The 22458-nt window shown below is 42.2% G+C and overlaps 1 protein-coding gene across 11 annotated transcripts in view; it reads left to right on the top strand.

Moving 5' to 3' along the window:
* The window catches only part of TENM4 (teneurin transmembrane protein 4), a 4497462-nt gene that overhangs the window by 2505767 nt on the left and 1969237 nt on the right, over positions 1-22458 (top strand). For 10 of the 11 annotated variants that reach the window (XM_044071318.1, XM_044071319.1, XM_044071323.1 and 7 more), the window contains one exon: positions 4850-5059. The exons of the other annotated variant lie outside the window; for it this stretch is intronic. In XM_044071318.1, the coding sequence (XP_043927253.1) occupies positions 4850-5059 (210 nt within the window). The remainder of the gene's footprint in view (positions 1-4849; positions 5060-22458) is intronic. 11 annotated transcript variants of the gene reach the window in all.

The raw sequence follows: 22458 nt of genomic DNA, 5'->3' as shown, positions 1-22458 counted from the left end.
ATTTGTATATGTAAGAAGCAGGAGTTTTGGGGGTGGGGAACAGCCCCTTTCATCTGGGGTATAGAGGGACAAAGTCTCCTTTCAGAAATGCTTGAAAGGTTGACAGTGAGTTTTAGAATTTGCCTTTTTCATTTTGAATTGCAGTTTATTTTTCATCATTTTGATTCTCAGTAGTGGGTCTTGCACTTCTGACAGAGAGACCCTTTTTATCAATTCCACTTCCACCCCATCTTAACTGACCATTAACAGCAATAATCTACTTCAACCTAGTGAAGACGTAAAAGGTACCAAATGACTGGTTCTGCCTACTATGCCTTCAGGTTTGCTTACAAAAAAAAAAAAAAAAATATTTGGTTAAAGCTCATTCAACACACAGTCCCTTTTCAGGTGCAACTTATGATCAGTGTATGTGAATTGATCAGAGTCACACAGTAGGCAAATCAAGGCTGTTGGGAATCAGACCCAGAGCTGCTTCTGAGTCTAGGTCTAGCAGCACATTGACTTAAACCTCCTATTAATAATCTCCAGTGTCTTTGTGATCCTTGCACATACCTGCTACATCCCTCATTTGTACTTGTAGTAAACATCATTCATTATTTAATTTCCACAGTGCTTTTGACAATAAAAGTCAAATCACTAAACAAAATGTCACTCCTATTAAGCTTGATTTTCCCTCCCTTTGATTATCTTTGCCACTCACATTACCAAGCAGGTGTTGTTAAGTTTGATTTAAGTTTTCTGTTAACATTTGTTTACTGGGAAAGTCCGACTTGGAACAAAGCCAATTTTCAGCCTAGGCCTGGGGAGAAACACTCCAGACATATGTTTTTGAAATGTGGGAGGAAACCGGAGCACCTGGAAGAAACCCACACGAACACAGGAAGGATATGCAGACTACGCAAAGAAGGCACTCCAGCCAAGAATCAAACCCAAAGACCTCTTGCTGTGAGGCAACAATGCTACCACTGCACCACTGCCCCATCCATTGCAGTATTTTCCCTTTATGTAGACAAACACACCATCTGTACTGTGACATTTTCTTTTACGTTACTGTGACTCTAAAATGAGGGCAATGATAACGCCCCATAGAAGTCATTTAAAATAAAAACAGTTTACTTATAGTGAAGACATAGCAGAGATGGGATTATAGAAAATATGCTATCTGAAATCTGGGACTTTGATATAACACTTCCCAAATAGAATGAAAAAGAGGGGAAAAACTGTACATGGTTTACAGTAATGTGGAGTAACTATTTATTGATAGTGTTTTATTTCTAGCTGTGTGCTGTGTTGACTTGATAGGTGTAGTGATCTTTTATTTCATGCATCTCTTCAGGCATTTTGACAGTACGCTGGCTCATTGTATTATTTGTGCCTGATTGTTTGATGTTATGCGTGTAGTGTCTGCTCTTAGTATACTGACGATGTTAGTCTCACACAGTGCAGTTCACATGCCTGTCTCCCATGTTGTTAATCCTGCCCAGCAGCTAACTCTTCTACAATGACCTAATCACTTCAGCACACACCATTCTAAGTATTTTTCCACTTTTCATTAATTGGTTAATGCCGGCCTGGTACTGTCACAAAATGACCCTCATTTTGCTGTTTCAAGGTTCTGGTACAGTTGTACTGACCAATCAGTAAGCTAGGAGAACTCAGCTGACTCATCAGGTCCTGGATACTCTAGATCACAGCAGCACTTCCTCAAGAGTCCATGGACCCTAAGCTCTACAAACTGCCTTAGAAAAGAGCTGCCCCTTAGTGCATGGACAGCACTGGCAAAAAGTTTCCAGAGGTCAATTAGCTGTGAACCCAGCAGTGGCAGCATCTGCACAAATCTAGCCTATTGCTGCAGAAAGTTTATGACTGTTGTGTTAATGACTAGGTTATCTGTTTCTCTGTCTTGTTCCTAAAGTTAATGTTTCTACGTTTTATTAGAGATAATGTATAATGTTGTTGTTATTGTTCGGCTTTTCCTGGTTAGGGGTCGCCACAGTGGAACTCCGGTCCACTAATGATTGGCAGTAGATTTTTCACGAACGCCGAGGTGCCAGCTCAACGTCCAAACTTCAACGAAGGCACGCCCATTTACACATGTCTTTCGAATGCCCACCCAACCGCGGGGAGGACATGCAGACTCCACACAGAAGGCACTCCCCGCACTCCAGCCGAGAATCGAACGGGAGAACCTCTTGCTGTGAGGCAACAATTCTACCGCTGCACCCCTACAATTGTTTAGTTTTGTTTGGCAAAATATGCTGACTCAGCAGAAATGCTTACACTTTAGATAGCCCTTTGGGTAAATATGCCAGGATTAGTTGTATGTCTATTGTATTATTCTTGTGTCTTGTATCTTTTGTTGAATGTTCTAACTTGCTGCATGGTCCAGTCCTTACTATGTGGTTTTCTAGGAAAACCAAGTATTTCCTTTACTATGAGTTAGTTCTGAGTACTCAGTTTGCAGGTCTATGGCAGTGAGAGGGTTGTACCCATCACAATGAAGGAGTGCAGCTCTAATCCTACAATAATGTCTGTTTTTTGATGGGGTTGCACCCCTTATATGAGAATGTGCCCCACCGCACCCCAGCATGCTAAATATAGTAACTTCAGAACAAAGGCACTATTAGCTTATACTAGAAAAGTGAGTATCCCCTTTATTTCTGTGGTATCATAACATTTGTAATTTGCAGTCTAATGTTTATGTCATCCTTTTCTCCTTGGACCCCTACTAAAAATAGGTTACAGCCAGTTGGACTTTCCTGATAATAAAAACAAACCAGCAAAAATAAATAGACAGATAGATAGATAGATAGATAGATAGATAGATAGATAGATAGATAGACAGACAGATAGATAGATAGATAGATAATGTAGACAACTACTTATAAGGAGCCATGATCAGGTTCCTTGTTTTCACATACTGAAAAGGAGCTATGATCAGGTTCCTTGTTTTATCATAATCATAAGTGCAATATTTTTCATTCTGATCAAACACCCCCCCTCCCCCCAAAAAAAAGTGCCTGTAAACAACATGCACTCCTTTCCTCATTTTGTGCTGCTTATTATTTGTAAAAGTTGACTACAGGCTTTTCAGCCAACAAGAGGCTGGCTGAGCATGATCTTCCAGGATATAGAAGGAGTCACACACACACACACACACACACACACACACACACACACATGGAAAGACTTGAGTTTATAATGGAATATTTTAAACAGCGAGGGCATGTAAACAGACCGAGTGCTTTCTATTGTAAATGTATGGATCTGCAGTAAGCACTAGTAAATTATGCCTTTCTCTGCAAAGCCTTGGCTTCAGATGTGCTTAGGTTTGTTTTGGACAGAAAAGCATGTAATGTTGTATGTATGTGACTTTTATGCTCTTATACTGTAATCCACCTCTGATGTTTAAAAAGGAGGCAGATTAGGTTCTTTTTATGGATGCTGCCTGTGTTCCTTTACATCCCTTCTGCAGACGGCATAACTCTGATTGCTGTGTTGCACTTGATTACATTGGAAAAGCCTCATATATCGGTGCCCTACTGCATAAACTGAGAGAAACAGAACACTGACAGTTGTGTATAAAGGGCTAATCTGTCCTCTCTATGTTAATTTTTCCTTAGTATATCTTTTTCTATAAGAAAAGTGGTTAACTTTTTGCTCTTCTAAAACTGTTGCTGTTTGTTGCCTCTTCAGGTTCGGATACCAACCTTTAGCAGAGAGCCTTACTTTTATACGCCACATTTTCTACTACAGCGTTTATTTTTAATTTATAGCGTGTGTTGATAGTAATGACTTTTTTGCTTGTTTGCATGCTGGTGTAAAATATTTAATACTTAACAAAGTTTTTGAATGGCTAGGTGTGTTGCAGTTACCTATTGGCTGGCAGCAGTTGGTGGTAATACCTCGGTGTATGTGATGCAAAAAATTAAGGCCCATTATTCATTCATTCAGTTTTAATAGGCAGTTGTTTTGTATCAGAATATTTCCATTTCACTAGCCAAAAAAGAAAAATTAATTCAAAAACTACATTTAACATCCACTAATCAGTGGGCCAGTGTAACGTCTTAGCCACTAGCCCTGCTACATGGATATTGCCAAATGTTGTTGCTCTGCATTGAAGGTGGGTATTCATATGAAGCAGATGATGTCATACTCACGTAGTTAGAGCCCTTCTTGTATTTCTGCAGACTATGTAACGTCTACCTTCCCTCAAAGTTTACTTTGTTATGTATTTTTGATCAGTAATTAAATGTTGTAACCATATAGAGAATGGAATACTGCATATATGTCAGTTTACAAAGTCTTGCCCAGTTTGGCTCTGATCTCATTAGTTCCAGAGGTCAGACAGTGGCTACTGAATCTTTGGAGATAAAAGCTACATGAAAATGAAGACTGGGGAAAGATGCCATGTGATAAAACCTGCTTGTGGCTGTTTTCTGCAAAGGTGACAGCCTTTTTAAAGATATCTGCACTATATGCATTATTCCCTTTCTGTCTCTAAATTTTTTTTCAAATAAAACTATACTCATGGTACGAAACATGCAGAATCTACCAATAAATAATGAAACAAACTTAGCAAACACTATCAGCGCATTACTGTGCTAGTAAATGGCCTGTACACATTGAATGGGTCAGGACCATTGTTTTTTTTAAGCAGTAGTACTTTCTCCTGGGCATATGCTATTAATACATGATCTCTTACATTTACAAAGAGGTTAAATATATTCAGTATTTCCATTCTCAGTGTGACTCCTGCTGTTTTTGCATGACAAGTTTTGATACCTTGTGTTCCTTAAAAACTTTGTTTACGTTTTTTGTATATGTGTTTGTGTTTTGTGGTTCACAGGTCCTCCCCTGCATTGTTCATCTGCTTCATCAACCCCTGTTGAGCAGAGCCCCTCCCCTCCCCCTTCCCCAGAAGCAAATGAGAGCCAAAGGAGGTTGCTAGGTAACGGTGTGGCCCAGCCAACCCGGGACTCTGACTCTGAGGAAGAGATTGCTCCCAATGCCTTCTTAGTTAAAACTAGCTCTGGAAGCCTCTATGTTCCCGCTAATGGTGAGTTTACATTATATATTTTACTGATTTCTAAGCTTTAGAATGTAATCATTTTGCAATACCGCAAAAGTGCATTTTTACCGTGGAAATAATGCTGCAAAGTGTTTACTCAGGATTTTTTCTGTTTTAAAGAAACTGTTCTGTTCCTTATGATTATGAATAAAGTGAGTGTTGTATAGTAACTGATACTTACAGGCTAAGTAGTGTTTGAAGACTATGAGATGAAGAGAGTTTGAGCATTTCAGTCACAGATGTGTTGATAACTGAATAATTATTAGAATATTTCAGTTGCAGAAGGCTTTAAAAAGTTTTTTTTTTCATTTAGCCACATAAAATGATTTTTAGAATGTTAAAGCTATCCTTTAAGTTAAACTTAGGCACACTTTGATATTATATTTTTGCATTTGATTTGCCTTCTTAATGGTGTTTTGTTTATGTGGCAGTCTGTCTGCCTTTCCATTTGTTTGCTGACTCTGTGCTTTGGGTATGCATCAGAAAATGTTACTAGATGAATAATCTCAGTCATAATGTGCAGTATGCCTCTGTTGGTGTTTACATTCACTGCATCATTGCCCTTCTATAGGCAGGTGTATCGCCAAGATGTGATTACATCATCCACCTGAATGCTAGGTCTGTTTCAACCACTGCTTACCTGTTACTTGGTCATTGTTAGTGTTTGGCCAAGTCTAACATTATAGTATTTATTCATAGAAGTACAAATGGTGATAAATCTATCTTGTTTTCTGATGAGTGAGACTTTTGGCTGATAATCCTAATTATTTAAATATGAAGTCTGTTGGTGTCTGCAAAATGTATACTGAAGAGTTTCTTTTTAAATGTTATTGTAATTCTTATAGTATGGTTTATGGATTTAATGCTATACAATAATTCTGAAGTCATTAGTGGTTGTGATCAATTTAACAACAGTGGGAAAACCATGAAGTGATGGCTAAAGCAGCCATGCCTAATATGTAGAATTTAGACATGCATTTCTGTAAGCTATGCATACTTTGTTGCTAAAACTATTAAGAGATCTTGCAGCCTGGTCTTAGAAGTATTCTACTCTAAAATGTAAAGAAAATTAACTTGAAACTATCTATCTATCTATATTTATACATATATATACACACATACACACACACGGGTCTACTACTTTACAACGAGTTGTCACTAGAACCCCACTTCAGCGAAAGTACACTTCAACGAAAGTGCACTTTTGCTGAAGTCTAGGCGTCCGATCATCTCACAAATAAAAATAACAAAAACATACTTTTGCAGGGGGGCAAGCCTTTCTGCACCCCCCTACTTAAATATACCAACTCTGAGACCGCACTACTGCGAGGAAAAGGGAATATTCCCATTCCGTGCTGTATTGTGATCTCCGTAGTCAGTTTTCGAAGTTTCAGTACTTCCAACAAATGGGTTCGTACAAGTGAAGTTCGAAGTACTAGTACTGAAACTTCAACCAAAAACACACACACACATCTAACAGTAGGCAAATAAAAATGTATTTCATATTAAGTTTACTGTGATCCAGATGTTTGCAGTGTTATATTTCCTAATTGTTCTGACATTAGAGTTCTGAATTCAGCCAAGAAAAAATGGTACAGAATATTAAGATGGGGTGCAATGGTGCACTCTGGTATAATGCATTGGGGTGACCAAGTAAGAAAAAGAGCTGGTATGCTTAAGAGTTAAGGGGGACAGGCAGAAGCAACAGCAGGAGCTTGTATCTCCATTTTTTCCCAAAAGAAAGGGACAATAACATTACACAATTGTAGGAAACAAGAGAGCCCTTTCCTTTACCTCGTGTCTGCTGCATTTTTATTTTATTTATATTTGTTGACCAGGGTAGGGAAATGATCAACAAGGACCTTTTTTAGATTCAGCCCAGAAGCGTGGTCTGGTTAAGTGACTTGTTCAGATGTGGCAATGGAGCCGGAGGGAATTATACCCTGGACCACAGGAAACTGCTTGTTTAACAGCTCCTTAATCCTCTGCATCAAATGCCAGACAATATAGTTAATAGTAGATGGAGAATTACTTGAATATTTGTTTCCTTTTACTTTTACAAAACTTTAAGCAAGCACTATCTGAAAGTAGGCAATGGAGCAGTATACTGCATTAGATATTATGGCAGTGCTTGATTCTCTGTGCCTTCTGTGTGGAGTTTCCATACCCCACCCTGTGTCTACGTGGGTTTTCATGAGGTCTGTTGTTTCCTTTCACATTCCAAATGCATGCAGGATGCAGGTAGGTGGATTAGCAGTACTTCAGATTGTCCCTATCCCTACCTGTTAGAGTGTGTCTTTGTCACTTGATGAATTGGCGTATCTTTCAGGATAGAACTGATTTCTTCCTTATGCCAGTTGCTTGCAGTAATATACTTCTGCTTTCCATGACCCTGACTCAGATAAAATAAGTGCTGTCTTAATCTTAGTCAGGCCTTACAGTGTTACTCTTGATAAAAATGCAAGATATGCTGTGACTGGTACAGTACAGTATTTGTACTGTGGATATTTAAAATGCATGGATGAATGAAAACTAAAAGCAGTGCAGCTGTTCCCTGAGGTAGTAACAGAATTTCCAGAGACAACTTCTCCCAAAAAACAGGGAATGTTTACATTTTAGTTCTGGTGGTGGAGATGGAGCTCTAAGTGTTATGACAGAGTGATGTAATGAGGCTGCAGTGATAACAGGCTTACTGAAAAGGGTACTTGTACAGGCTATAACCAGATGTCGATAGTCTTCTAAATTGTATATGGCCTTTCCAGACTGTAGGATACAGGATTTACATTTGCAAAGACTAAGGCCTGATAACCTTTGGCAAAAATACTGCATGTCCTCACCTTATCAGGCTATAAGTTAACCGTACCTTTTCCTGATGCCATTTGTTAAGTGTACTATGTGACTGCACAAGTAAGACAAAAAGCTGGACCAGTTCTTCTTGCTTGGTTTGTAGTTCTCTTGTTTGAAGTGACCCTAGTAGTCAGCAAGTCTTGCACTGCTGGCAGATTTTAACCTCCCTCTTCATGTGTCTGCAGTCTTAGAACTTTAAATGTCTGTAATTACCCACAGTCACTAATCTTCCTCTGTTCATAATAAATCCATGTGCTACTCGGCCACGTTAGCTGTGTATCTTCTGCCATTGATTCCCTGTGATGTTTAAGCTTGCTGTCAGAGGATAGTTTTCAAAAAATTGCTGATAATGTATGTTGGTAGGCTTAATGCAGGCTTAATGCATAAATATCCATACCGTCTCCCTCCTTCCCCACTCCTGCAAAACACCCGCATCCCATCATGACTTACATGTTTTCTGATGAGTGAGAGCACGTCTAGTTTAACACACAGTAATATCATAAAGTTGTAACCAGGGTTAAGAAAGCAACCTTACTCTTGTTTCTGTGGCTTTCTTGTTAAGAGTGTCTGACGTGCAACTAACTGAAGCTAGCACTGTCTAAAACAAAGTCACTCGTGAGAGAGTGCAGCAGAAGTGCAGAGCAGTGATTGTTGTGTGCTTGTGTGTCACTTTGTATATCATCCTGACATGCCCTTGACTTCTAGGCAATGCTTGCTGTCTGGGAAGATGAAAGCAAACAGCAGAAAACCCTAAATGTCTGCTCTAAGATTCTTCGCTCCCTTGAAAGTGAGAACATATAGTAGGCAGCATGTTTACTTCAAGTTTGACATCTGCATGGATTCTTAGGCCACCTAGTGTGGGCTGCAGAAAAAAGTACATTTCATATTCAGTTTGAGATGAATCCTTTTTGCTGACTTCTGGTCTTCATAAAAAAAAGAAAGAGACGGACAACATTTTCTGTACATCTGGTAAAGGTTAAAGATTGTGTTTCAGTTTGAAAATTGGGATTGGGGGCTCTTGTTCTTTCTGGCGTTCTTGCTCCCAAGAGCTCTGTTAGAAAATACATTTTTCCATCACTTGTGTAATTATTTACGTATGTTTGGGCTGACTGTCAGATGAGCACTAAGCAATTCCGCCTGCTGTCAGACAGAAATGTGAGTAGAATTTTGGGCTGAGTGACACGTGCATTAAACTTTATTTTTCAGTACCTTCTTATTTGCAGTCTGTGCGGAAAAGTTACTATAAGTTTATCTTTCTGCATAGCTAGTTGCTTATTTTCTGATGTATTCTATGATGAAATAAAAGTCAGATATAAAGGTAACTAAGAGCACAGAGTGCAGGATTAGTTATGTCAGCTAGCAGATACATTCCCTGGCGACTTGTAATTCATGTCATGTACATGAATGGGTAGTGAAAAACAGGAGCTGCACATACATGTAGAAGTTGGAGACCATCACAAAATCATTTTGTAGGGCTAAATGAGACTGTGAGCCGTCAATCACATTGTCAGAGCGTATTCACAAACCAGCAATAAAGAAAGCGGGAATAAAGTTGCAGTGAGCAGAGGAGAGGTGCATAAAATATAAGAATGGGATTTTGGCAAGGTGGGAGCAGGCCAAACAATAATTTACTTTGTCAGTACCATAAACAAACTGGAAAAAATCAATGAAACTGACATTAAAAGTCTGAAGGAAAACGTACAGAAACATCATTAAGTCTTCGGCTCCAGCCAGTAGGAATTGTTTTTTAACATTTACTAGCAAGTGAAAAAGAACAGTTTTTGAACATCCCATTCAAAAGCTAGAATTTCTAGCCATGCAACAACTTATGGTCACACTCACTTTTATTTGTTGCTTGCTGATACTGTAACTCTGTTCATACATAGACATTTGTGGAATCTTTGGTGTTTTTAAAATACAGTCTTTCTCTTATTTTTTCATCTTTTATCTGGAACATTCTTCCTCGCTGAAAAGCTTCCCCGTAAAGAAGCATTGTCTTTAGTAATAGAAATATAACTATCTCTCCTTGATGAATACGAATGTTGGAGGAAATGTACTGTTGACTTCCATATTTTACTTGAGTGCTGTTAACCATGTAAGACACACTAAATGCATCTGTTGTTTTCAGGGATGAGTCTGACCCATTGATCACAGTCAAGCTACACAAAAGCTGAGCATGTGGGGATCAAACTCAAAGCCGTTATACATAACACATCAAAAGATCATTAACATATTCATTAAGTTATACTGTTGTACATTGTATTTGTTATAGTAAATCCTTAATCTTTAGTTCTAATGCATAATTAGAACTATTCCAGCTGCAAGTGTGGTTCAGAATGTAGATTTCTTCAACCCTTATTAAAAACTGCTAATAAACTTATGCATCATGAAACAAGAGGATTTAAAGTACGTATTCAAAAAGCTTCTGCATCCCCACATGCATGATCACCAAAAATGGTCTTAAGCCATACAGCACACAGTCTTTGTAAATAGTCACACTGAGCTTAGTATACCCGGAGTATTCATGTCTTCATCCATTTCTGGGAAAATGAGTAGGAAGTCCACTGAGTACCTTCTTAGACTTAGTACAGAATAACCGCAATAAGGAATGCAAGAGTGCAGTGTCTTAATATCTTTATTGGATGAAATTATTTTGTGGCCTGTTAGGACACCATCAGCTGAAGAACTAACCCGCAGTACCCCTAATCTGCTTTTGTTGATAGCTGAGTTGCTATTTGTTTCATTTGAATTGGCACATCTCCTGTTGCCATAACCTCCACCTGTTTTCATCTGTACCCCCATCTAAGAAAAAAAATGGACACCCCGTATTTTCCATAGTTGGTATTGATAGATGCCTGTGATATATATTTTTCTTTTCTACTGTCCATAGATTCATAGATAAGTATTGCGCTAGCTGTCCTTGAGGGCCATTTTAACTCTAGCCAATTTCCCTTTTTATGCTCAAATTACCCTGTCCTGTTTAGTTAGATTGACCTTACCTATCCCATGGTTGATAGTTATATCATACCGCAGATAATTTGAGGGGACCCATGCACAGGATAAAACATTTAGGAACTGCCTCTGTATGGGGCAGTCTTGGGTTAAATTTTCAGTTTCCCATCCATAGACCCAAGCTGCATTTGAATATGGACAAGGATGAGCTTTGTTTTACATGGATGGAGAGTCTATTCTAGAGCAACAGTATTCTCTGTGAGGTACACCTGTCCCTCCAAACTGTTGTGTTGATGTTACAGAAGAGGTTCAGATCCCAAGACAGTATTTCTATTGCCATTTGATGTGCAGTAAATCTATCAGTATTATCAGAGGATGCCTTGTATGCCAGACACAAGCCCCTCTTAGCAGACTGCAGGATACTGATATAGTGACAGGGTTTCAGTTGTTCCACGTAGGACATGATGTTCAGACCTTGCATCTTTTCAGTAAGGGGTCTCTGTGAGCATTCTAGTGGTTGCTTGTGTCTGGACAGATGCATGTGAAAAAGAGAACATTATACTCAATGACTAGACTATTGAGGGCGGAGTAAAGGGAGACAATGATATCCCTTGGTCTAGATACAATCCCTTTGTTTTGTACAATATAGAAGGACATTCTTACTACAATGGATACATATTGGTTAAAAGTTGGGTCACTGTCCAATTAAGTTCCCAAACAAGAGTGTCAGCTGTTATAGATCTATTATCAGTATGTTAGTTTTATGTTGTAGATGACTTCCCAAAGGATACAGTAATGCATGTTTTCATATTTAGTTCAGTTCATGATTTTGGCACCAGTTATTTATTTCGGGCAAACCTTAGTGCAAGATGGCTAAGCCATTTGGAGATTCAGTGACTGTTCCTAGCTTACAGTTATCTGTGCACTTAGCCAGAACTTTGGTATTTGCTTTAACTTCATGAAAGAAGGTGCCTAACAAGAGAGGTCCCAGTACAAAGCCTTGGGGGACCCCACTGGTGAATGGCGTCTTTGTAGAGGTAACTTGCCCCATTTTGATTCCCTCTATCCTATCTATGAGCCAGTTGGCATTCCAGTGGGTGACATAGGTATTTATTCCCAGTTAGCTTTTCTATTATTCCTGAGTGGCAGTTGTGTTGCATGCTTTAGCTACTTTGAGGCATGCAATGTGTACCATTTTGACTTCTTCCACTGCTTTTGTGACCTTTTCAAAAAAATGCACCATTTTAAGTAAGCATGAGCTGCCCTGATGAATCCAGGCTGAGACAAGTCCAGTATTTGTAAATTCTCTATGTCCATATTGATTAGTTCCATGTTGAGGCTTTCCATGGCTTACAATATGAGGCTGGTCAGACTTATGAGTCTGTAATTGTCTGTGTCTGTGGAAGTTCCTCCTTTATGCAGAGGGGAATGACTGTAGCAGTTCTCCATTGACTTGGTACAAATCCTATATCTGTGACCAGGTATTTCTTTGCCTCAAGAACATCTAGCACATTTCTTTTCCTATTCCCCCTGATATAAATATTTTTAAAATTTCTGGGCAGGCTTCTATCCATGGAATAAAGCTAACTGGCCACCTTTGAAACAACATGCTGGCTTTCTACTTGTCTCTTAACTATTTAAACGTGTCAGGAATGACACCTTCCCTTCACTAACTTCCAGACTATTCAGAGATGTACCAACATACAACCTTAGACATTTTAACCACTCATGTTCTCTCCTCCAAATTAGGCTTCACTGCACAGCCATGCTTTCTCAGTTCTTGGTCCAAAATGTGGGAATCTCTCCTTTTTATTCTTAAAGATAATTCCTCTTATCCCATTTTCCATTCACAAATAAAAGCACATTTCAAGACTCTAGGAAAATGTAACTGCTAGCTCTGTGGTCATATAACTTAACCTCTTCATTTCTTCCTTCTGTCTGCATGCCTTGCTCTTTACTGTATTGTCGTTTTTTAAGCATGCCAACTCTTAATTTCCACTATTGTTTTTTAACTCACTCTGTATGTAATGTCATTTATATTTTCCCTTTATTCCCTCACGCCCGCTATGATATTCACTTTGCATATAATATATGTTTATACTGCAATTTTTTCATTCACTCTGTATATAATATCATGTGACTATTGTGTTTTTCTCAGGCTGAGACTGAAATTTCCAATGGGATCAGTGGTCTATCCTCATTAACAAATTCAAAGTAAAATAAACCATTTCAAATTTGTCATAGATAAATATTCAGTATCCTTTATGTCTCCACCTGCAACCACCAACCATAAATCACATAAATACCACACTGCAATTCATTTTTCATTCAGTCACAACCAAAAGACGCAATTTTTTTCTAACTTTTGGGAGCAATTTTATCTCGTTTCATGGATGACCTTTACTTCCTTTGTGAAACTCCTGTAAAATAGTATTGCCAACCCATTCATATCAATATTAAACTGTAGCTTATGTGATGGAGCTTTCACAACCATGAAGAAAGACACAAAAAAAAACTGAATAAAACAAGAATAAAGTAAACTACAGGCTGATCCTTAATCTTAATCCCCTCATCAAAACATTTGAAAGAATAATACATCCCTAAGACAGACTACTTAATACCTAAAATGCACACAGCAGGTATTTCACCCCAGACATAGTACACAAGCAGCTATAGAAGACATAATAAATGATATAGTCCGTCCTAAAACATGGAGAGCGTCTACTGAAGAACCACACCGTAGCAAAATGTAAAATACAAAACTATAAGAATCATTCACTCACTGTAACAGTGGACTTGGCACTTCTGCCCTCTTCTTACATTTTTCAAAAACTTGTCCTGCAGTGACTCAAAACACTGGATGCCGTGAAAGAGCATTAAAGAGGCCCACATGTTATTTAGAGGATTGGTTCCCAAAAACGGTAGCCTACTAAAATTTCTTCCTAGATAAATTCAACTTAAACTTTCATACTTGAGGCACTACATTTCACTGTTTTCACTAATCACGTGCTGTATCAAACCATTGGCCTGAAACTCTGCAATAGTTGATACTTCAAGACTATACAGCACCAAATTTATAGCCGCAGTTATTTTACTGTTGCAGCAGTGTATTAATACTCTGGTTGACTAGTTGCATAAATCCACACTTGTACTCTGTGATATAAGGGAAAGAAATTGATTTTTTTGCAACAAAGAGAGTTCAAGTTAAGCACAGCTGTTGAAATTGTGACTTGGTATAAAAACCTGGGTGTCACTGCTGACAATGGTTTAATGCCCATACTGACAGCAAAGTAAAATGCGTGAAATTTGGTACCCTCTACAGACCTGGCAACTGTCTGTCCCCATCAGCACTAGACAGTCATGTCCTAATGCCAAACCTTTTCTATGGGTGTAGTTGGTGTTGTAGTAAACCGAAACATGACTGACCATCAAAAATGTGAGTCAGCATGCCATAAAATGGCAAAACTCTTAGTTCAATTCATAAACATATGTACTATTCTTAACTAGTTACAGTTTGTGTTCTGTACTAGCAAAACAAAGATCATTTGTCTCACTTTTGCATCAAGCTTCTTCATCTAAACCTCTGCCCAGTCCTCAGCTCATTACTATGTAGGTATTCTCCAAACAGAACTCTGAGCTTCAAAAATAAAAACATAAAACAAAAAATAAACTAGGCAGCAGGGCACCAAGTATCTACCTGCCAACTTAATGGAAAGTTATGCCTCTAGAACAACGAATTATTGACAGACATACCTGCTCAAATCTCTAGTTAATATGCACTGTCTTGCCTCACATGTGCAGACAGTTACCTATTTGCTTTAACTTCCACCAGTTTAATTTGCATCTGTGTAATATTTAAGTCTTGATATCCTCCTTGGTCGTTTATTCCCTTTCTCTGTCTAGTGCCCCCATGAGCCCTATTCTTCTTAATTATAAGCCTTCCAAAGAGTCCCCAAAGCTTTTTTTTAAGGCAGGCTATCTGTTCGTCGTTTGTCTTTTCGGCTTTTCCCGGTTAGGGGTCGCCACAGCGGAAAAATAAGTTGATTTTTAAGAGGTTTAATAAGGCCTGTCTTTGAGGAGGCTATTTCTTCTCCCTTGAGGAGGCTATTTCTTCTCCCTCTTTGAAACCGAAGAAAAAGAAGTCTTCGGCTCTGACAAGTCCGTCGGAGCCACCAGAAAAAAGAACCAAATCTTTGTCCTTTTCCTCGGCTCCACTGCCTTCGAAGCCACAAGATATAGGATCCATGTTGGGGTCTTCTTCCTCAGCTCCATTATTCTCGGAGCCTCAGGAGAGAAGATCTAAGTCTCGGTCTCCTTCCTCGGCTCCATTGGTCTCGGAGCCGCAGGACAGAGACTTTGAAACCGAGCTTGCTTCGGCTCCATTGGCTTTGGAGCCGCAGGTGAGAATTTCGGCTCCAGGGTCAGTTTAATTGGCTCCTGAACCGTCGGAGCCGAAGGGCGGGTCGAGTCCTCCTCAGCTCCGATTCTTCTGGAGTCGATTAAGAGTCGACATCCTAGTTTTACCTTGGAGCCGATAGGAAGAGTTTCTCGGTCCCCGTCTGTTTCCTCCAGGTCCTCCAGGCTTTCAGACTCTGATTTAGATAGGGTGGTCCAGAGACTCTTTCAGTCACCTGTCTTATCCAAATTATTTTCAGCTCCAGCCCAAAGGCCGGAGCCAGCTTTTTTTGATACCGTCCTTTCCTCCTCCGACAACCCTGGTGTCGTCAGAGACGGAGCTCGCAGAGTCGGGTGAAGCCCCTGAGACGGTTCCGAGACCCACTGCTAGTCTGTCGGCTCCGTCTTCAACTCCAATCCTTTCTGTTCCTTCCAGGGGTTTCGGCTCTCGGGTGTCCTCGGCCGAGCCCGAGGGGGATTTGTCGTGGCCTCTGGTTTCAGCCCCGAGTCTCCCACTTAGTGCTTCGGCTAGGGGGACCCCGACGCCGGTCATGGTCTCGCAGGCGGGCCTTTCTTTAGATTCTGGTGTGCCCGCCTTCGAGGCGATGAGGAGTGCGCTGGACAAATCTCTAGTGACTTCACCGGAATCTGTGACTCCTTCCCCAGACAGGGCGATAGAGGCTTCTGGTACCCCCATATCTTCGGACAGTACGGCTCCGAGGCCTGAGGATTCCTTCATGCGTGGTCCCCCCTTTTCCGAGGAGCATTCAGAGTCCTTGCCTGAAGAGCCCCCCCCCTGGAAAAAAATGTGCAAGAGGAAGCACATAGACTCCCTCCTGGATGAGTCTGTCACCTCGAACACCGACCTTGATGATGCGGAAGGGTCCCCTAAATTGTCCTCTGGTGATGTCTCATTCTCCGATGTCCTGGAGTTCTTGAGACAGAGGGGCGACTGGCCATCCAAAACCCCTTCCGCGGAGGAGTCTGTCTTCCTCAAGGCCTTCGGAGCCCAGCCCTCTGCCTCCTGTGTGTCTCCACCCTTCGATGAATTGCTCGACCTTATCTGTCGAAGGGTGTGGGAGCACGCTGATTCTGTGGAGCCAGTTCCTTCTCGCCCCAACAAATTTTTGTCAGCTCCCCCCGGGCAAAGAGTTTCTGACTAAGGGAGTTCCAGTAGATGCTATGGTGGTGGCATCTGCCACCCAGCAAGATGTGGCAGTGGCGTCTACGTCTATCCATCCTCCTAACAAGGAGTCCAGGAGCATGGATAGGTACGGGAAGCATACCCTAACTTCAGCGACCTTTACCCTGCGGTCGCTGAATTATTTGTGTCATTTTATGAGGCTCCAAAGGGATCTCATAAAGGAGTTAGGAGATACCCTTTCGGTAACGTGCCTGAGGCATTGATGCAGTCTGTCAACGTTCAGCTGTCTACCCTTTCATCTATTGTTAACTCGTCCATGAGGCTCATATCGTATGCAGCCGAGGGGGCGAGTAAGGCAGCGAGTTCGGGCGTAGCCCTTAGGAGGCAAGCCTGGATGCGCTTGTGTCACTTTGCGGAGGTGTTCAAGTCTTCTTTCACAGATGCTCCATTCGACGGGTCCTCTCTTTTTTTTTGGACCCAAAGTGAAAGACGTGCTCACTAGATGCGAGCAGGAGGGCAAGACTTTGTCTGCCGTTGGAGCCTGTTTTTCGCTCCCTTCAAGACCTTATCCCAAGGCTCAGAGAGGAGGGACGGTGTGGTTCAGGAAGTCCCAAAAGTCTTTCCCTGCCCATCAAAGTGACCCCCCCCTTCCAGAGGCAGAGGAGGGGGGAACTATTCTGGAAGACGTTGCCCTAGAGGTGGTGGAGGCCCCCGCAACACAGGAGACTGTGAATCTTTTCGTGGTTCCTCCTTCCAGTGTCCCTGAGGGACTGCCCAACTGTGCATCTCCGGAGCCAGTTGGGGGTCAATTTTCGGAGCATCCAAGGGCCTGGGGTTCCATCACCCAGGATCAGTGGGTGCTTCATATCATCGCCGGAGGTTATACCATTCCCTTTATCTGTCCACCTCCACCGTCAAGTAGAATCCCAGATGTACCACCCAGTCAGCGGGATCAAGCAGCTATAGAAGTCACAAAGCTGCTCGAAAAGGGAGTCATCCTGCCAGTCCCCACAGACCAGACTGGATTAGGAACTTACTCAAGGTTATTTTTGGTGCCCAAAAGAACAGGGGACTTGAGACCCATTCTGGACCTCAGCCGCCTAAATCGCTTCGTAAAAAAGTCCAAGTTCCGGATGGTCATGTTACAGTCTATTTTCACATTGCTGGAAAAAGGAGTATGGATGTGCTCCATCGACCTCAAGGACGCTTACTATCATATCAAGATAAACCGAGCATCCAGGGTTCATTTATGCTTCTGCCTGGGAACCAGTCACTTTCAGTTCCGGGCCCTGCCCTTTGGTCTCACCACAGCCCCCAGGGTGTTTACCAAATGTCTGGCAGTGGTGAAGGCTCACCTGAGACGTCTGGGATTCCAGGTGTTTCTGTATCTAGACAACTGGCTCCTCTCCACCCCCACCAGGCATCTCCTCACTCTAGCCGTGTGTGCCACCATCCAGTAGGGTCATTGGTTAGGAATCACATTCAACTGGGAAAAGTCTGTATTGCTGCCATCACAGCATGTTGCCTTTATAGGCGCAGAGCTAGACTCTGTAGAGATGCGAGCATTTCTGCCAACAGAGAGGATAAAGATATTACAGGACCAAGTGCTAGCCTTGCTGCCTCGACGGAATGCCCCAGCCAGGATGATTCTTCAGCTTTTAGGATCGATGGCTGCTTCCATTCTTCTGGTCCCTCTGGCAAGACTGCATATGCGAGTTCTCCAATGGCTCCTATCGACCCAGTGGTCATACCAAGAGCTGCCACTATCCCACCCGATTCTCATTACAGAATCCTGCCGGCGGGATCTTCGTTGGTGGCTCCTCCCCTCCAACCTGAACCAAGGGAAGTCATTGCCACAGTGACCACGGATGCCTCCCAGATAGGGTGGGGAGGGGCGTTATCTGGGCAGGACGGTCCAGGGCACGTGGCAGGATCACGAAACCCACTTGCACATCAATGTGCTGGAAATGAGGGCAGTGCTCTTAGTGTTGCAGGCACTGCACTCCTCTCTTCCAAAGGGTACCATCGCGGTATTCTCAGATAATATGTCAGTGGTCTGGTGCCTAAACAAGCAGGGAGGAACCAGGTCTTACCACCTGTGCAGGGAAGCCATGAGAGTGTGGAATGGGCGATCACCTCCCAGAGGTTTCTGGTAGCAATGCACATTCCGGGGAAGTCCAGTGTGATAGCAGACAGGCTGTGCAGAGTTATTCTGATGCCTCACGAGTGGTCCCTGAACAACCAAGTAGCAGCTCGCATCTTCTACGAGTGGGGATTTCCCTGCTGCGACCTTTTCACCAGCCCCTGGAATGCGAAGTGCAGCGACTTCTTCTCCCTGATTCCTCCTCCAGGGGAGTCACCCAGGGACGCTCTAGTCCACAATTGGCCCTCCGGTCTGCTCTACGCCTTCCCTCCGATCCCTCTACTACCAAAGGTGATTCAGAAGGTGATCCGTTTGGGAAGCAGCATGATTCTGATCGCTCCACACTGGCCCCGCCAAGTTTGGTTTCCCTTCCTCCGGACGTATGCGGCGGAGTGTCCTTGGATTCTGGATCCAGTTCCAGACCTCCTGACCCTGCAGTCAGGTCAGATCCCATCCTTCTCTGCAGACTCTCAAGCTAGCGGCTTGGCTGCTCCACTTCCGACATTAGTCAGACAGCATATCCTCTCGCCGCAGGTGGTCCGGATACTGTCTTCTTCCCACAGGGCTTCCACTAAGGTGTTATATTCCAATAAATGGAAGAGGTTTGCTGTTTGGGCCCAGCGGCACAACCTTGACCCTCTGACTGCCCCGGTTTCGGCAGTACTAGATTTTCTGGCAACACTTTTTCAACAGGGTTCTGCTGTCTCCACCCTTAATGTCCAATTGGCAGCGATTTCTAACTACCATGTAGCCTTTGAGCCCTCGCTCATGAGTCAAATTGTGCAAGGCCTTCCTCAAGGGAGCTTGGTTACTTTGCCCCCTGGTGTCACAACCTGTATTGCCATGGGATCTCAATGTGGTTCTAGGAGCCTTGACGTCTCCTCCCTTCGAGCCGGCGACCACTTGTGACATAAAGTTCTTATCTTGGAAGACCGCCTTCTTGGTAACTATTACATTAGCCAGCAGGGTTTCAGAGATTCAAGCCCTCTCTGTCAAAGCTCCTTATCTGATCTTTCATAAGGATAGAGTCTCCCTACGGTTGAACCCGTCATTCCTTCCTAAGGTTTCTTCTGCTCTTTGTCTGCAGCAATCGATAGAGCTACCAGTTTTCTTTCCAAAGTTTTCAAGCGAGGCAGAATACAGACTTCATCAGTTGGATGTGCATAGGCTACTGAGGTTTTATTTAGACAGGACACAACAGCACAGAAAGTCAGACCAGCTGTTTGTGGCCTTTGCAGGCAACAGAATTGGCAAAGCAGTAACCAAGTCCACTATTGCCAGATGGATCAGGGATTCTGTTTTATTTATTTATGCATCAACAAGGAGGGACCTTCCATTTCCAGTTAGAGCTCATTCTACTAGGGCTATGGCAATTTCAGTGGCCTTCCATGCCAGACTGTCTGTGGATGAGATATGTGTGGCAGCCACTTGGGCTTCTCCACATACCTTCATTTCTCATTATAAATTGGATATGGTGTCCAGGGATCGGGCGTCCTTTGGTTCCACAGTGCTCAGGAGTGTCTTCCAGTGAGCCTCCCAGGATCAAGGTGCTAGGGATGCTGTCCCATCTGTCAAGAATGTAGGAGAGATAGGATCACATTACATCTTTTAGTTATGTACTTACCATAATGATAGATGTGTGGGATCCATCTTGCCTACATTCTTACATACCCGCCCTCCTTCCCCCTACCTGTTGGATCTGGAGGAAACTCTGTTGTGTTGGTCTCCAGGAAGTATTGTTTTTTCTCTCCTGCCATGCTTTATTTCTGGTTGGATTGGTGCTTGTGGATGAGTTATTGTGGGGCAAACAAGATCTGGGGGTTTGGGTGAGGTGCATCCTGGGGTAGGGGGTTGGACCAGCCATTGAGAGACTTCTTGCTTTAGTATAGGCCGAGTCAGAGCCGATTCTCGGCTCTGAGCCCATCTGTCAAGAATGTAGGCAAGATGGATCCCATACATCTATCGTTATGGTAAGTACATAACTAAAAGTTTTGACCCTCAAACACGAGATGCATTCTTCCTCCGAGTTTGTGCCTTCAGTAGAAGTGTTTTAAATGTCAACTTTTCTAACTCTCTTGGTAGATAAAGACCAGATATCAAACATGCATCTAAAAAGAAAAAAATTCTGAACTCCATACCTTAGACAGACTTAATAGTTGTTAAAGATTGGGGTCTATATTATAAACCCAAAAGATGAAGTCAGCGGATCTGAGTTCATCGACACATAAAGGTCGATGACTGCAAAGAGTGAACACCGTAAACGCTGAAAGAGAGAATGCAGAACATGATACTGGAAGCAACAGCGCCATACAGGTAAGATAAACCCAACCCAAAAAAACTTAACTAAAAACACTTTTAAAATGTTTTTGCAGGGGGGCAAGCCCCCTGCACCCCCACACTCCCCCTACTTAAATATACCAACTCTGAGACCGCACTACAGTGGGGAAAAGGATTTACTTCCTCATCCCCACGATCACCCTGCTGGCTGAGGAAATCCGTTCGGCGTTCTCCCTTTCGGCGTTTAGAGTGTGCGCTCATTTCGTACATTGACATTTATGTGTCGATGTACACAGATTTGCTTAATTTGTCTTTTGGGTTTCTGATATAGATCCAAAGATTGCACTGTTTGTCTTGCTTCTGATAGGATAGCCACTTTAAGTAAACAAAGTGATTCTGAAATTAATGGCATACATATACTACCATAGTTTTATTTTGTTGTGGCAACTATTTTGAAAGTCCCTTAGGTCTTTATCCACAGGAGATCAGCACTTTAGAGGTTTGGAAACACTAACACTAGTGCGTTACTTTTGTCCAGCATTAGCAAAACATTATTCCCCAACAGCCTGACAGCCCATGACTTCCCCAGTTATCCCATGCTTTGACTATATTGTTTTTGGCACCAGGCATTGTGATACAATTTTTACAGTTATAATTATAGCCGCCACATGTACTTAATGACATCCCTACCACCTGTCTGCTACCTTGTATATCTACAGAGTGGGTCATAAATGCCCTGTGTGAGGTCAGAAACACAGCACCTATGGTACCTGATAACATGCCAGGCTGCATCCTACATGAGCTCCAACAACAATTAGCAGCACCATTGCGTACTCTTTTTAATCATAGTCTACACCGGCTTCATCCCAGCTGAATGGAAGACTGTCACTGTTATTCCCTTGCACAAAAGTGGTGCTTCACTGACCCTGGGAACTATAGACCTATTAGCCTGGCTAGCCTTATCTGCAAGGCCATGGAGCGAGTCATCATGAACCTTGTCAACAAAGATATAGGTAATCTCCAAACACTTGACCCTACTCAGTTTGTATTTGTCAAAGGGAGATCATGCCTGTTAAACCTAGTGGACTTCTTCCAGACAGTCACCAAGGCCCCGGACGAGAGGAAATCTGTACATATAGCCTACCTAGACTTGGCCAAGGAGTTTGACACTATACCTCACTCAAGCATCATTGACAAACTCACCAGATAGGTATCAATCCTTATATCATTAGATGGGTCGCTAACTGGCTCCAACAGCACATCTGTAACCAGTGGTGTTCCACAGGGATCAGTCCTGGGACCTTTACTGTTTGGAATGTATTTCTCCGATGTACAAACAAAAACTAAAGGTCTGTGGTTGACAAAGTTTGCTGATGATTGCAAACTGGGAGTGGTCATAGAATCTCCAAATGATGTCAACATCCTACAAGAGGGTCTTACACGAAAAGATGATTAGTGCCAAAGTAATGGCCTTAATACATTTTTTTTTTTTTTTTTTTTACATTGAGTTTATCATCCCTTTCGGTAAGAGCGATGTTCCTGCTAACTGCCACATCAATAGCAACACCTTAAGTACGCACTCAGTGGTGAGAGACCTGGGCACACAGGTTGACAGCAACCTTACTGCTC

Source organism: Protopterus annectens, chromosome 5.part0 (assembly GCF_019279795.1).
Source record: "Protopterus annectens isolate FY-2018-M chromosome 5.part0, PAN1.0, whole genome shotgun sequence".
Lineage (NCBI taxonomy): Eukaryota > Metazoa > Chordata > Ceratodontiformes > Protopteridae > Protopterus > Protopterus annectens.
This window is presented reverse-complemented; position numbering and strand designations above follow the sequence as displayed.